This window comes from Cyphomyrmex costatus, unplaced genomic scaffold (assembly GCF_001594065.2).
Source record: "Cyphomyrmex costatus isolate MS0001 unplaced genomic scaffold, Ccosl1.0 scaffold172, whole genome shotgun sequence".
Classification (NCBI taxonomy): Eukaryota; Metazoa; Arthropoda; class Insecta; order Hymenoptera; family Formicidae; genus Cyphomyrmex; species Cyphomyrmex costatus.
Window position 1 is genome coordinate 1,280,816 of NW_017275737.1, and position 16,330 is coordinate 1,297,145.

General features: G+C 31.7%; 1 protein-coding gene across 1 annotated transcript in view; it reads left to right on the forward strand.

The window, feature by feature from the left end:
• The first annotated feature begins 9,868 nt into the window (after positions 1–9,868).
• Positions 9,869–16,330, forward strand: part of LOC108771993 (collagen alpha-1(XV) chain) — a 79,784-nt gene continuing 73,322 nt past the window's right edge. Inside the window, exon 1 of the mRNA XM_018537423.1 lies at positions 9,869–9,898. Coding sequence (XP_018392925.1) covers positions 9,869–9,898 — 30 coding nt within the window. The remainder of the gene's footprint in view (positions 9,899–16,330) is intronic.

Below are 16,330 nucleotides of genomic sequence, written 5' to 3' on the forward strand. Positions count from 1 at the left end.
AGCGATGCGTCCTGAAAGGCATCCTAAAAGTAGTCTGTAGGGTTATTAAATTCTGGAGATTTTCTGTGACACAGTAACTGAAAACTGCTGAATTAAAATATTCCTTCGCATAAATCAATCTAAATATAAATTGACATGGATTTCGTATATAAGAATTGCCGGCACACTTCCAAATTTTTTTCCGACGATTTCCGATTGCTACATAAAATCAATGTCGCTAAATTCGTAATTATATTTATAAAAAAAATTTAATTAGAAAATGTTTAATTGACAAAGAGTGTGGAAATAACATAGATAATTTTGAAGCACATCTTTATATCTAAGCATGATCAAGTTTACTTCTAACATCATGATGTCAATTGGCTTATAAAACTTATATTTTATTCGTCTGCAATGAAAGACGTTTCTTTAGAAACGAAGTCTGATTTACGATTATTTTCTAACAATTTACGATTACATTGAATTATTTAGTATTATTTGAAAAGAAATTTTATTTATAAATATTTAGTAAAACTTTTTAAAACCTTAAAACCCCCTTAAACAAATCTTCAAACAGATTTTTTTTTTTTAGAAGAGAACAATATATTTAAGCTGACAAAGAAAGTGAAAATAATAAAAATAATTTTGAAGCACACTCCTCTATAAGCATGGTTAAGTTTACTTACAACGTTGTTATGTCCATTGACAATTTATATTTCATTCGTGTCTGCGTTGAAAGGATTTCCTTAGAAACGAAGTCCAGACCCGTTTACAGCGTTAGCAGTTTACCTCGTCCTCTCTCGAAGAAAGAGAGATAGATATAGGGGAAGAGTGGAGCTTGAAAATACACGTCTTCAAGCAAACATACGAGCGTTTCCTCGTATTCCTTTCTGCCTCTTTACCGACGACATGACTTTAACCCGTTTCTGCCCGAATTAATTACTTTCTCTGAGACTTTCAACGCGTCGCCAAAAGGACGAAGAGAGAACTCCAAAGTTGAATTACGGCAATTTCATCAAAATTTCGAGATACGAGGGACGCAGAATCGGAACATGGATATTTTTTCAGAAGATTAGTTATTTCGAATTGTTGCCAAAGATCTGACTTTTTCTTTTTGTTTTAATTACATGTACAGCAATTAAGTTAAATTCTTACGGACGTTACACAATTTTCGCGTGGGACAATTTGGGATCACCAGCCTTTCTATTCTAACACATTAAAGCAACCTTTCTATTTCATTCACTTAACGGATTCATAGTTGCTAATGTAATGAGGACTATGCTAGTGTCGTCAACAGAGCTAACCATATTCGAGATCACGTTTGGAGAAACGAATAAATAGAATGTTTCAGAAATGGAATTTCTTGCGGAAGCAAATTACGCTCGAGGTCCGTTCCTCGATTTGCTCGTCGTTCGGTAACAGGCGAATAAATTCGTCTCTTTATTCTGCATCATTCGACTGCTTCACGGGATTTTGTGAGATTTCACGTTCTCGCAAACGATCGCAAAGTCGCGATGAAACGCGAATTTACGGTCTACTTTCGTTTCTTTGAAGCTTCTAGGCGTCTCTAATTACCCCTCTGATGGTCGTTTTTTGCTTCTCACGGCTACGCGCGTTGTGTGCTAAATACACAGCGATGTCTTGTCAAAAGATATAATTTGCTTTTGTATACGACGTTGAAAGAAGAGTGTTGGCCTACGTAAAACATTTTCTTTTGCGAAAAAAAACACAAAAGTCACACACACATTATTAAATAGAATAATGAAACTTACAACAATAATATTTTCATTTAAATGGAATGATAGAGATGTACTATAATTTCACTATATATATTTAATCGAATTAAATGATTACAATTGCAACAAATATAGAGAATTACATTGTTTACACGGCAATATACATGGTCCATTTCCCTGTTCAGAAGCTGGGCAGAGAGATCGTACAATTAGTACACGCACTCTCTATGCTTTTAGTTTCACAGAGCGACAAGCACTGTGTGCCTGAAGGCTAATTGAATATTGAAGGAATACAAGTGTGTTTTAGGTTAATTTCCTAATAGCACGATTCTGTCTCTCCGTTAAAGTTTAACGTTGTTACGATTAAACGTAGAACGCTTCCCGATTCGCTAAAAAATGATGAATTCTTTAACCTTAAATATATCACGTATATATGTACTCGTTATATTATATAACGCATTTTTATTTTAAAAGCGATACAACCCAAAAAACATGATTTTTAAAAATCTTGAATGAGTTACATAAATGTTAACCTATTAATCATTAAATGTAAATTAATTTAAATTTATAAAAAAATTATTAAAATAATCATAACTCACAATAAGTAGTTCTTAAAGAATTGTGAAACAAAAATAATAAAAATAACACTTGATCATATTAAGAATATATTCTTACAAATATTATTTGATTAGTCAATAATTTTTTGTCAAGTAGTGATTAAAAAATAGTAGCCTCTATTTTTAGGAAAATTTTTTTTCGATTGTGTTATTTTTGAAGTAAGGAGGCAATATATGTGCTTATTATTATAGAAGTCAAATTTATTATGATTTTCCATAATTCATATAGAATAAAAAATTAACTATTAATTTAATTTAATTTAATTTAATTAAATTAACTATTAATTTAATGTACATCTTCTCGATTACTTATCAAGCACTTTTCAATCGTAAATTTTTCCATGTTAAATTAAAAGATTTTATATTTTTTATTAATATATGTATGTATTGTATTATATATATATATATATATATTTCATATATATTCATCATGTATTTTGTTTCTATTTGTTTCGATTAATTAATAGGAGGCCAAATTTGCAGATCTTTGAAATTATAATGAGGCTGACACAAGCGCAAGATTTATTATGAAAATTTATTAATCGAGACTCCTTTTATTTTTAGCCTACACAACATCAAAGAAATACCACCTTCTATTTTGTTTGAATTTCCATGCAAGCGACGCCGTGACGTACTGTAGAGCTCATATGCGCGTGCATTTACGAAATTACTTCCAAAATTATTAGTCACGATCATAATATAAATATAATAACGCACCGTGCGAACTTTAAGGTCTATTTTAAATTCGCAGTTAATTTCCCATGCTTCGTAATATTTTTCGTAGATTCATTATCGCCATATACACTGCACGAAGTGTATACGGTGATAGGACATAAATATATTTCCGGCGTGAAGTTTGTGTGTGGTATTCACGCGTCATGGCGGTTTCTCAGAAAATTAATGATCGACACGGATTTTAGTACACGCCACTTTCTTTCCCGCGCCGTGCAATTTTTCATCGTAAATTATGTTGACGCAACAGAGGTGCTGGGGTTATAAACGAGATTAAGATACGTTTCTTCTTTACGAATATTTCTGGTATACCACCAATTCATGAGCAATGTTTCTGGATACTTTCAGATTATTTCTCGAGATTGCTACACGCGTCTTATTACGATTCATGTATTTTTCGAATTCTTGCATGCATCTTTTACAGAAATTCTCTACATATTATATTTACTCGGAGCGCGTATATCGTAGTGGTTTATAAACCACGTAGTTACAAACCAATCTGTCATTGTCGGGAAGAAATCCATTTTGAAAATTGTGTCTACGTTTTCTGCATCTAAACTATTATATTTTCTAATAAAAATAAGTTAAATTAGACTGCTATATGAAATAACATAAATAAATAAAGAAGAATATGATCGAAGCTGGATGCTTTAAAGCTCGATCGCACCAACGTTACTTTAAGCATCTCACCTACCAACTTGTTTACATCTTTTAAACCAGCTGCCTACTTAAAAGTTAATATTTCCATATAAATTTTATTCAATATACACCTTTTAGTTATAAAAGTTTTATTTTTTAATACCTCACTACAATTATTTTTAAATTCAGTGCAATATTCTTTACATTTTTGTCGCATTAGTAATACAAAATTTTATAAATAAAAAAATAACACATCCTTCACACACACACATACAGAATTCTATATTTCAATTTTTAAAATTCAATATACCGCGAATTAATTCGTATATATTAAATATATCATTTTATAGATAATAAAAAATACGTAATATAAATTATTTAAAAAAAACTGCAAAAATTTTATACGTCTAGTCGTTATATGTATAAGTATAAAACGTATAAATACAAAAAGTTTTTGAAACTTGAAAACTTGACTATTTTTATAAAGTATAAAGATAAATCATTTATTGTAAACACAGTCTGTCCTGAGACAGGGTTAACTCATTAATAGCGTTTCCTCTCTTCCATATATATATGTCGCACCGGTATCATTTGTTCTTTCCGAGTTTCCTTCGAGAATTTCGTCGACTTGCAAGAGTCTTCGGTACATCGCTTCATTAACGAGCTCCTCGACGACGTCGTCGTTGTCGTCGTCTAGCTTAATTATTCCACTGCCACCCGGTACACGTGTTCCGAAGCTTCCATTGGACCGAACCCGGCTCTTTTAATTCCCTTTTATATCGCCACTCGGGCCACTAGGTTAATGGAGTGTCGTCATTCGTTGTCATTATCGTCGGTGATAGGACCTCCACATTCTCATTTCGTGAATTGTCCCGTTGTTACAGAGAGGTTTACTTGTGCTGCAGCGGCGATAACTTTTGCAAACGATGCTCAAATTGCTCCAACATTTACGAAAAATACACATATAAACGCATCAACGCATTATATTATTAAGAATATTGCAAAAATTTCGACTTTGTTTTCGTTTGTACTTTAATTCACACATTCATGTTGTTCTACCTATACACAAAAAAGTGTATTGTAAACTTTATTATTAATTTGAATCGAACAAAAGAACAATTTTGTATGCTCTAAACAATTGTTTTATTATGATGATAGTGCTATAAAAAATTTTAATAAAATTATTTCGGATTTATATCTGTAACTAAAAATTTTTGGATATTATAATAAAATTCGTTCCTTCTATGTACATATGTGTATGTACATATGTGTGTGTCGTTATAAAATAAAAAGAATTTCTTCGGTGAATTTTTCAATTAGTGAAAACAATTTTGGTACACTGCTAAAATAAAAATTAAATTTCTATAATTAAGTTTTACATTTGTAATTTATTTATATGTCTACATTAAATTTATATAATTAAATTTTTCTAGTATCAACTATAAGTTTTGTCGAATTAAAAATACAAATCTCATGCATTTGTGCGGCTTATGAAAGCTTGGTAAGTACTTCAAATTTTCTGTCTCTTTTGAAATTGCCAAATCTCGAGAGAGGATGAGAAATTTACGCGCTTATAAATAGGTATGTATCACATCATACATTATTCAAACGAGTGGCGATTATCATCTTGACGCTATCGCTCTGCGGTTCTTTGCTACTCTTTCTTTTACGGCCACTTTCCGTCCGCATTGAGATTTATTCCACTTTTTCCTATAAGAAGTTGCTTCTTCTTGCGGTGCTTTCGGTGATGTCACGTACAAGTAACCGATACTCTCTTATCAAAGAAGATATAAAGCGCAGTGTAACACGAGATTAGTGTTACACGAATCAGAAACATTCATGTCAGTCTTAATCATTTAAAGCGATAATTATTGTATCATTATAATTTTTTAATACGTGTTTCGTAATAAAATGCTTATAATAATTAATTATAATGATTAAGTTTTATCTATTTATTACGGATTGGTGTTAATACTTTACATAATGTTCATGTACAGTAAATATGTATTGTAAAATGTAAATTGATAATTGAAGGAAATCTGGTAAAAAATACACTCAAGTGTCAGATTGATTATATATATCTTTTTTTTTTTAAAGTTAAAACTGTGATGCAGTCATAACATGATTAAAAAATAATTATTTTGATATTAAAATTATTCGCGTGTTGTACGACTATTTTAATAAACATTTTCACAAATAATAATTTATGACAATTTTTATGGAATTAAAATGACCGTTGCACTATTTTTCTAAGAAATGTCAACTCTTTTTTCTATAATCTAAAAATTAAAACAATGATCGTTCACGTCAAGTGCCTTCACACGTTTAGTAAGTGCACGAACAGAAAATCTGTCGCTAAAAATAGATCCTTCAATTGTGTCTGATATATTTCTATCAATGCTTCGATTACACGCACGAATAGCTAGTCACTCTCGCGTGAAATCAACGTGTAACGAGTGTCCGGGACATGCAAGTTTATAAAAGACAATAAAGTTACTTCGACGACTAATTTTTTATACAATAATGATAATATTATGTCTTGTATCGGTTTGAAATATCATATTTTTTTGCATTATCAAAATATTATCTTTGGAATTCTTAATATTTAATTGTATGGTATTTACCGGGACGGAGCTTAGTGAAGACATGCAATATTTACGGACTGCGAAAAGTTTTACGCTCCGCAAAATCCTTACTTCCTACGAAACCTCGGAAATTTCGCGAGACCTTATAAAACGTCATAAACTTCAACGAAAGTCGGCGTAACCTCTTAAACTTCTATAAAAGCAGTGGGCTCTCATGAAATTTGTATGAGACTTTAAAAATATTTAATGATCTTACGAAAAGCAATCGAGATCTCTCGGGATAATCGTGACACGTTTTTCTAAACGGCTTATCTACGGAGATTATTGCTGTATCGATTCATTACTCGATAAAAGTATTTCAAAAACTTTTTTTTCATGGTAGTTTGATTGACAGCTTTATCTTTTTTATGTGAGATTAATATTTAATCCACTTTCACACGAAATAAAATTTTCTACATTAGATTTATTGATGAAAATATGTATTTATCAAATCCATAAGATAAAATATATTGCATAACTGTTTATATTTTAAATTCTTGATAAATTAAAATTATAAAAATTTAGTTTGGAAATATTTCATGTAATATATATTATATATTTTTTCTGTGTTGTTTACTTTATATTCATAAGTTAACATTTTATTAGAAAATATCTTTATCCTGATTACATATATAATCTTTAATTTATCAGAAGAAAAATTACATTATAATAAAGTATTATAATAAAATATTTTTAATAGCCAAAATATTTTTAGAACGTTTCTCTACACGGAAAAAAACAATTTTGTTGAAGTATCTAGAAATCCAAAAATTAGTTATAGATCGAAAAAAAAATTTTGATTAATAATTATATATGAATTTTAAGCACGATGAATAATACTGCATGCAGAAAGGTTTTGTATTCTAGCAATTAGTTTGAAAATCTATATAATTATTTTAATGGTTCAACAAAATTATTTTCAGATTTATATCTAATTAAATTTTTTAATGCTTCTGAATATTACGACAGCGATCAACGATATGGCTTCAATATATTATACAATATCTATATTATATATATAGATACATTATAGTACATATATATAAATTATGTATATATATAATATATATATATATAATTTAATATTTTGACATTCATATATGTACATTATGCAGAATGCGAGTTTGTCGATTACTTTGACCGTGTCGATAATTTAATCGTTTGTCAACATACCTGTGCCTGTTGAATGCGAAAGGGAGAGGAGGCGGGGTCGACGGCCTTGTTAAATGGAAATCGAAATCGACGGGCACGGCCGTCCTCGCGTTCGTGATTGTTGCGCAAGTCGAGGAATTCTTGATCGTGAATCACGATCGACGGACCGACTACGCCCACGTGCGCACCGACTGTTGTGCAAGTCAAGATGCAAATGCCTGTCACACTTACCGAGTTCCTCGTGTTCCACTGACCTTAGTCTGGTCAGAAAATAATACGAGGAAAGAAGAAAAAGGCAGACAGACAGACAGAGAGAGAGAGAGAGAGAGAGAGAGAGAGAGAGAGAGAGAGAGAGAGGGAGAGGAGGAGGAGGGAGGGAGGGGAGAGAGAGAGAGAGAGAGATTTATTGTGCGTAGACAAGCGAGTCGCGATCTACGTTTCTACGAGTCACGCAAAAGGTGCGGTATACTGAATAACTTATAAAAATGATTAAATGATAGCCATGTTATTTTGTGCTGTAACGGTAGAATAGAGAATGACTGGAAAATATTACAAACTACAAAATCAATCTACAAGATTAATCTTTTCTTTGGTTAATTTAATTTTAATGCGTTATAATTATGAGAGTAGATATATTAACAATATATAACAAATTGATGTGATGGATATAACTTTGGCCATAAGTATTAAAGCAATCTCACAAATTGATGTAAATATTCTATATATCAAACGAAAAATAAATTAAAGAACAATTTTATTAAAAAATAATATTTACACAGCAAAAACAATTTTTCTGAAATATCTAAAATTTTAACTAGATACGGATCTGAAAATAATTTTGTTGGAGGCTATCAAAATAATTATGTAAAAAATTCAAGCATGACGAGCAATATTACAAAAAATTATTATGTTCTAGCAATCAGCTTGAACGTTCAACAAAATTATTTTATTATGTGTATCTAGCTGAAGTTTTACATACTTCAGTTAAATCATTCTGTCAGTGTATTTTTATAACAATTATAGTATTTTATATTTTTGATATTTTAATAAAATACAAATATTTAATTTTCTCTTCTTTGGCTTTTATTAACGCTTTTTTTTCCAAGAAAATGCAAATTAAGGATGCTTTATATTTACGACCAAGACTCTATTATATAACCGGAAAAAGAGGAAGAATAAAATTTCATGGAAACACTCTAAATAAATGGGACAGCTGATATAGTTTACGTTGCGTTAAATTAAAGGTGATCCACGGGTAAAGTTATATTAAACTAAATTGCTATCGTATTCAGCAAGAACTAACTCATCACAACAGAGTCGTGATCACGTGCTTCATCTTTTACAAAAGAGCGCGAGGGTGTCAAAGTAAAGCTTGGCATAATACCGAAGGCCACTTCTCTTGATCCGACGTATCGCGTAACTTGGTTATGGTACAGCTAGTGCATCCCCCATTGTCCCCGCTTGGGAGCAACGCTGTTATTTCGAATCGCTCCAGCGCTAATTTCATTGTCTTTCTTCCATGGGATCACGTAGCTTTTCTAGCACCAGAGTCTTATCCTTTAGAAGACTATCGCCCTCCGCCTTTGTTTTTAATCGTCCTTTCTGCAACAGTTCTCGACATTCTGTTTGCCCCATCCCTATTTAATTAGTATTAGTTCTCACTTTACCCTCGATAATAATGCTAAAATAATGAAACAGCCGTAGGGTACATTTGCCCTATTTTTAGTAGTCGACGACATTTTCTCGCGATGTGTGTCTTTTCGTGACAACAATCCACGTCCTCTTCAATTTAATATTAACTTATTTTAATATGAATGTTTATATATTTAATTTGTCAACAAATTACGAAAAATATTAAAGTTTCAGTATTTACGCAACTGTACCTATAAGTTCTTCAAATAATCATATAATTCCTTTATTTATTATTTATTTAATTAAATCACGTTCTTTATAATATTTCGCATATATGTACATTATACCATTCCCTTATGTATTTCAAAAGTAATAAAAGATTAAACTTTTAGAACCCTTTTTAGAGAAAAGGAAAAAATCTATTTTTCTCTCAATTTAAGAGAAAATTGTTGACTAATCGAATAATATTAGAGCAAAAAGAATATATATTTAAAACATGATTAAATGTTATTTTTGTTATTTTCATTTCACATCTCTTAAAAATCATTTTTGAGATGACAATTCTGATATCGGCCCTGCAAATTTATAACAAATTTGGAATAACTCATCGAAAGTGCTATATAATTTGAAATACATTTTATTATTTTAATTAGCTAAATTAATTAAATTCAAAATAAAACAATTTTTTCTTCAAACCGATCACCAAACCTGTCTTTTCTTTAAATGTTCTCTGTAGAAGACTTTCTTTTTCACAAAAATGACACTTAAAATGTGTCACTTTTGGAAGGTATGTGATGAAAAACTCTTTGAAAAAATTTTAAGAACGACACAAATGCTATTTAACTATAAAGTTAATTAAGTTAATTTATTTTTGACGATTAAGAAAAATTTTTACTTAACTCATTTATGGTAATAACTCGAAAATCACATTTTTAAAGTTGTGTTACTTTTAAAGTAAGAGAACAATATTATTTATATTCATTAAATTAAAAAAATTATTTAATACCTCCCATTTTTTTCTAGTAGACAATTTGTTTATTAAATTAACTGATATTTATTATAAAGCTTTGTCAAGTATAGCGTTATTTCTTTTAATTATGAACTTTACACTACATTACTCAATTAGCTTGTATCGAACATTTATAAAACCATGAAGCCAACAAGAAACTACTGTGATTAATGATGAGAGAAATATAATTGTTTTCAGGTCGTTACTGGTGATCTCTGCCGCGCTATGCGCGACGTGCAGCCGTACTGACTTCTTCAGCGGGAAGGGTGAGTTTCACGAAGTTGATTTCAGCGCTAATGGACCCACGACTCTCGTGGGGATTTCGCAACCATTTGTACGTCCCTGTCCTTTCGGTTGTCTTATTCACTGACGATTCGCACTGCAATATTCTCTCTAGGGGGTTCCGTCCCGAGCGAGGTACCTCGCGCGAATATTTAGCAGCTTTTTTACTCGGCTGCGCTATTTCCGCACTCGCGGCAACGATTCGCCTTACGTGACTGGTGGTGATTTATTACTACGTTAAGTACGGAATGTATTTAGTCAAGCGGTGAATAATGATATCGGGCGATAAGGACGGTAGACAAATTGTCGTGGATATGCATGAATCTATATATGTTGCGACTAAAGTGTCATACGTAATGATTTTAATTACGTATTATAAATCACAATGTTATCGCTCGAACATATCGCTTACTTTACAAAAAAATTAAGTTTCTCAAAAAAATGGAAAAGACTGTATTTTTATTTGAAAGATATTTTTATTACATTGTAAATTATTAATCAAGTAATGTCGACAAAAAAACTGTACTTTTAACATAATTAAATGTCACTTTTGTTATGTTTGTTTCACAATATTTAAAAGATTACTCTTTTTAAGTTTCGATTTTGATAATTTTCTTAAAATTATTTTTTTTTTAGTCGCGACAATTTTGAGATAAGAGAACGATATGTTTATGTATAACATTACTTAATAATAAATATTAAATGAAAGTAATAAATTGAATATGTTATAAACGCTTTATACTTAATCCTACATTTTGAAAAGTTATTTATTATTCCAAGTTGTAATAGATGCATTTTATAGCTTTGTATACATTTCGAGCACGTGATACTTCTTTTTAGAAACAAGATAGTTAAAGAAGTAAATTGAGACAATGAATTGAACAATTTATGTTGATAAACGTAATTCTGTTGACTGTAACGATCGAGTGATTTGTTTTTAACCTTTGCAACGCCCACTATTCGTTTCCGTTTCTCTTAGTTCGCACTGAAGCGAAAGCAATCGATCCTATTCTTTTTGGAAAAAGATTCAATTGCATGAAATTACACACACACACACGCGAAATTCCTAAGCTCTTTATCAACCTGAAAATTTAATTTATTACGTCATTATACGCAATGTAAAAGACGTCAGCTGTAAATTAAATCTTTCCTCTATTATTAACATTTATAATCGCTACTTTAATATTCATAAAATTATAATGGTTAAGTATCACTCTATTATTAAAGCATTATTTTGATTTTTGAACATTATACTATTTATTATTGTTATATCCCCATCAGAGTATAACTGATTAATTTGACGTGCATAAATAGCTTTTGTATCGAGTTCGTAAAATATTTTAAAGCTATTTGAAAAATGCATGATGCAATACAGTTTTGCAACCCAACCTACATTTCACGTGAGTTTAATATATTAAATTGCTTTTTTATGCTAATGCTTTTATTGTATTTATAACGGAGACCTTATATAAAAGTTAAACTTGATAAAGGTTTTTTCCGATATCTATTTAATAACTATGCACAGAAAGAACGGTTTCGCTAAAGTATCTAGAATTTATTTATAGATGCAGATTTAAAAATAATGTTGTTGAATTATTAATATAATTATGTTGGACGTCCAAAAGCTGGTTATTAAAATGTCGAAACTTTTTGGAGCATTTTGTTCATCATTCTTGAATTTCCTACATAATTATTTTGGTAACCCAACAAAATTATTTTCAAATCTGTATATATATATAAACTTTTACATATTTCAACAAAATCGTTTCTTTTATTTGACCAATAATATATTTCATAAATTTTATCTGTCTCTAAACGTAACTGACGAACTATGTAATGCGTATACCGTTCGCATCGTCGAGATTCTTAATACTCAGAGCGGATTCTGCGCTCTCGTCACGTCTCACTCTAATCTGCCAGTTTTATAAGGATACCTCGACGATTCCTGAGGGAATCTGAGGGATTTTTCACTTCCCCTTCCTGACAAGAGAACCGCCAGTTGCTCACCTCCGCAGTAGTAAAGCCGACGTATGGTCCGACATGCCGCAATCCCGTAATCTCGCGTGGTGTTCTCGCACTCCTTAGAACTGCTCCATTTATCTATTTATTCCTATCTACTCATACATGCGACTAGTTAAAATTTTAGATAATACGAAATGTATTTCTAATTTGATTATTAAACAGTACCGAAAAAAACGTGATAAAAATAGATATAAATTATATTTGTCATTAAAAATATAGTGATCTAGATTTCATGTAATAATAACAATAATAATTCATAAATGTAGTCTCTTTTAATATAAAATTCTCATCGACGTCGCCACGAGAAACGTTAAGAAGCGTCAAATGAATCATCCGCGTCTTGGGGACGAGTTAATAAAGTAGTGTCTTTGAGCATAATTAGTCTACTGTCTTCTTTTGAAATGCGACGATTATTATTATCGTGTCTTTCATCCTCGTCTCTTTCACAAGGATCTCATAACCCGCGGCGTCGTTCCGCAAACGCAAAGAAAATTTAATCTAGTGCCGACGGTTTTGATTAAGAATAATAAAACGACAGGAACGACGTTACCACTTTGACTTGTCGTAATAAGAACGAATTAACGCAAGATTTTAAGTTTGTGTTTACTCTTGCGTGATATATTAAAAAGTTATTTATCACGTCGTGTTCCCTGCGAACGTCACTCGTGTTTTTCGTTTCTTCCCTTAGTACTTTTTCGCGCTCGTTTGAAGATCGCAACAATTACGATCTCGGCGAATTACTATCGAAGAATCGGTCCATCACGGGGGGTTCCACGCTTCGCTTATCAGAAACGGATGCAAGGGGGCTGCGAAGGGGTTGCCGGGAGTGGCGATAGTAAGGGGAGAGGGCCGGTGGCACAGGATGGAGAAAGGGACGGCCCCGGGACGAATAGCTCCCGCAGGATGCGAGATAACGCTGCTCATCCCCGCAGCCTCATTTGTATCCACCCCGTTCCGTTTCCCGCGGAAATCACTACTTTTTACATCCACCTTCTACCTCGTCAATATTTAACGGCCGCTCGTCGATCAATGCGATTGCGCGGCGATGTAGAAATGAGAATTTTTCGAGCCGCCTTCAGCCACGTTCTTATGGATCGCCCACGTATAATGTTCTCCTCGAAGAAATCTATCGCCGTCTGAATAGTTCACGAATTTCTGCATTGTACGGTTCAAAAGATTGTACGAAGCAGGATTGTCGAATGCTTTGTTGGCCGTTTACATTAGTTAAATTGTAGGAAGAATAAAAAAAGTATACGACAACTATTTGTAATAAATAAACTTTCCTGTTTGGAGATATCTTTATGCATAACATATAAGATACATAAAATTTCTGCGCTGTTTTTTAAAAATATATATATATTAATATAAAAGAAACGATACGGATATTAAATTCAATTAAGTACAATCAAAGTATTTACTTTTTATGAATCTGTTACTTTCTGCCATCTTTCAGATAGCATACGGATACCGCGGCGAAAGTTTCGCAGCGCAATTTATCGTTCACACATTAAACAATCATCATTTTTAAATCTGTTAAACCGATCTTAGTACGTTCTTTTCAACACAATATTGTTTCCATAAGTTTCACAAATTATTCTAGTTGTTTCAGTGGCGGTTTTCACCGTAATGAAAGTGGTGAAACATACAACAAAGAATATGCATTCTTTCAGCGTTCATTAAATTAAAAACATAATTAATTGTCCAACCACGAATTCTTACATTTCAAAATGTTTTCAAAATGCAAGTTGGTCAACTTTACTAATGAAAAAATAATTGGGCTCAGAAATTTAAATGCATCATTGTCATCGGTATTTAAAGTTGACCACGGAAACTTATTTATATATATCTATGTATAGTACATAGAGTGATAATAAAGTTTGGTAAATCTTGTGACAAAATAAACTTAATTAATATATAAATAATCTTTATTGTCCTACAAAGTATATGTAATAATTCCTCTAGAGACAATATGTTTCTAACAACGTTTGTACTACTTGCAAAAACTATGAAAAGTCATCTTTGAATAAGTAAAACTCAGAAATCATATAATATCATAAGAACATCATCATGACCATATTTGTTATAAGTTTATTTTTGTATATTAAATAACGTCTTATGATTATTATGATTTTATTATGACTGTGTTCTACTTGAGGTTTTAATTCAAAACGTGCATGGCAATTCTTGAATCAGCATTACCGTTTTAAATCACTTTCTTTACTCTGTTGATTTTGTCTTAACAGACTCTTTTTGTTCCCTAAACTAAAAGGGACGATTAAAGAGACTGGATTCACAAACATTTAGAACATTCCGTGTGACAACAAAACTTAAGATCGTACAAAAGATGACTTTTCACAGAGTTTCTGCAAGTTGTACAAATGTTGTAACTATAATCGTTTTAAAAAGACGCAATTTAATAAGAATCTTAAAAACATGATTTGTAAGTTATTGTTATAAATAAGTTAAGTAAACATCACCGTATCAATCATCAAACGTACACTAATTTAACTAATTCATAAAAAAAAACGTTAACATTATCAGAACTTAAAAGAGATAGTTAAATCACAATTATCTCTCACAAAAGGTTATTTTTTTTAAATATGAAAACTAAAATAACATTTAAATATGTCAAAAATATATTAAGGGGACGTTATTTCAGATGATTATGAGTTGCGTTTCAAGACCGACGATTGTTCGGCGCGCAATGTGAGGGGGGTGGGAGGGGAATACATGTAGTACTTTAGATAAATATTACGAAGAATATTACTACGTCGACCCGCCATCAGAGGTCTATAGATATTCGCAAAAATTCTCGCAAGTGCTTTGATACGCGTATATCTGTATATATAGAATCTCGATTTAATAACAAACAAGCGTCTAAGGTAGGCTTCCACTACAATGCCTTACTGATGAGTCCAGTAGTGGATGCCGAGACGAAACGCCAAAAAACGTTACCAAAAATCACATATATTAATGTTCTCAGGGATTGGAAGTAACTCGTTACTTGTAACGAAGTTACAGTTACAAGTTACTTTTTTGGTAACTTTACTGGTAACTGCGTTACTTTCTTTTTTTGGTAACTGTAACGGTAACGAGTTACATTTTTTGGGTAACGGTAACGAAATTTCCAGTTACTATTGTCGTTACTTTGCACACGATTGAACACGGTTCGATTGGATACATGCTATTTATAGCGCTTATCAATAAGACTTGAAAGCCCTTAGACATTCGGCCGTTATGATTCAGTAATTATTTTACACTTCTGTCTTCTATGTAATACATAGGACATACAAATATTTCAGTTTGCTGCATATTTTACAGGTTTTAGAAATACAAAATTGTGTTTAAAAAAAATTAAAAAATAAATTAAATAATAGTAAAATGAGAAGGGCTATATATATAGAATCTGTATATATAGAATCTTGATTTAATAACTTATACCGGCGTCTAAGGTAGGCTTCCATTACAATGCCTTACTGATGAGTCCAGTAGTGGATGCCGAGACGAAACGCCAAAAAACGTTCCAAAAAATCACATATATTAATGTTCTTATACATATATTGGACTCTCGATAAACAAACAATTTGTTTCTTTATTATTTTTATTTATTATTAAATAAAGTACGTGCACATCTGTGTGATTCGAGCTATAAGCTGGGCCGAGAAAAAATGTCGGACGCTCGACGCGATGTCGGGACTCGAACCGAGGACCTCGAATGTAGTTCGAAACACAAAGCCACCGCCTTGCAGCGGAGCCACACAGCCCGACACGTAGATCTTAATTAATATCTTACAGCTCGGCCAGCCTGAAATGTCATTCGTCCCGAATGATCGTCAAACAGTGATGTTTATGAGAAACTCACGGGGGCACGTAGCCTTATCGGAATCCCGCTGAGTAATTCACTGT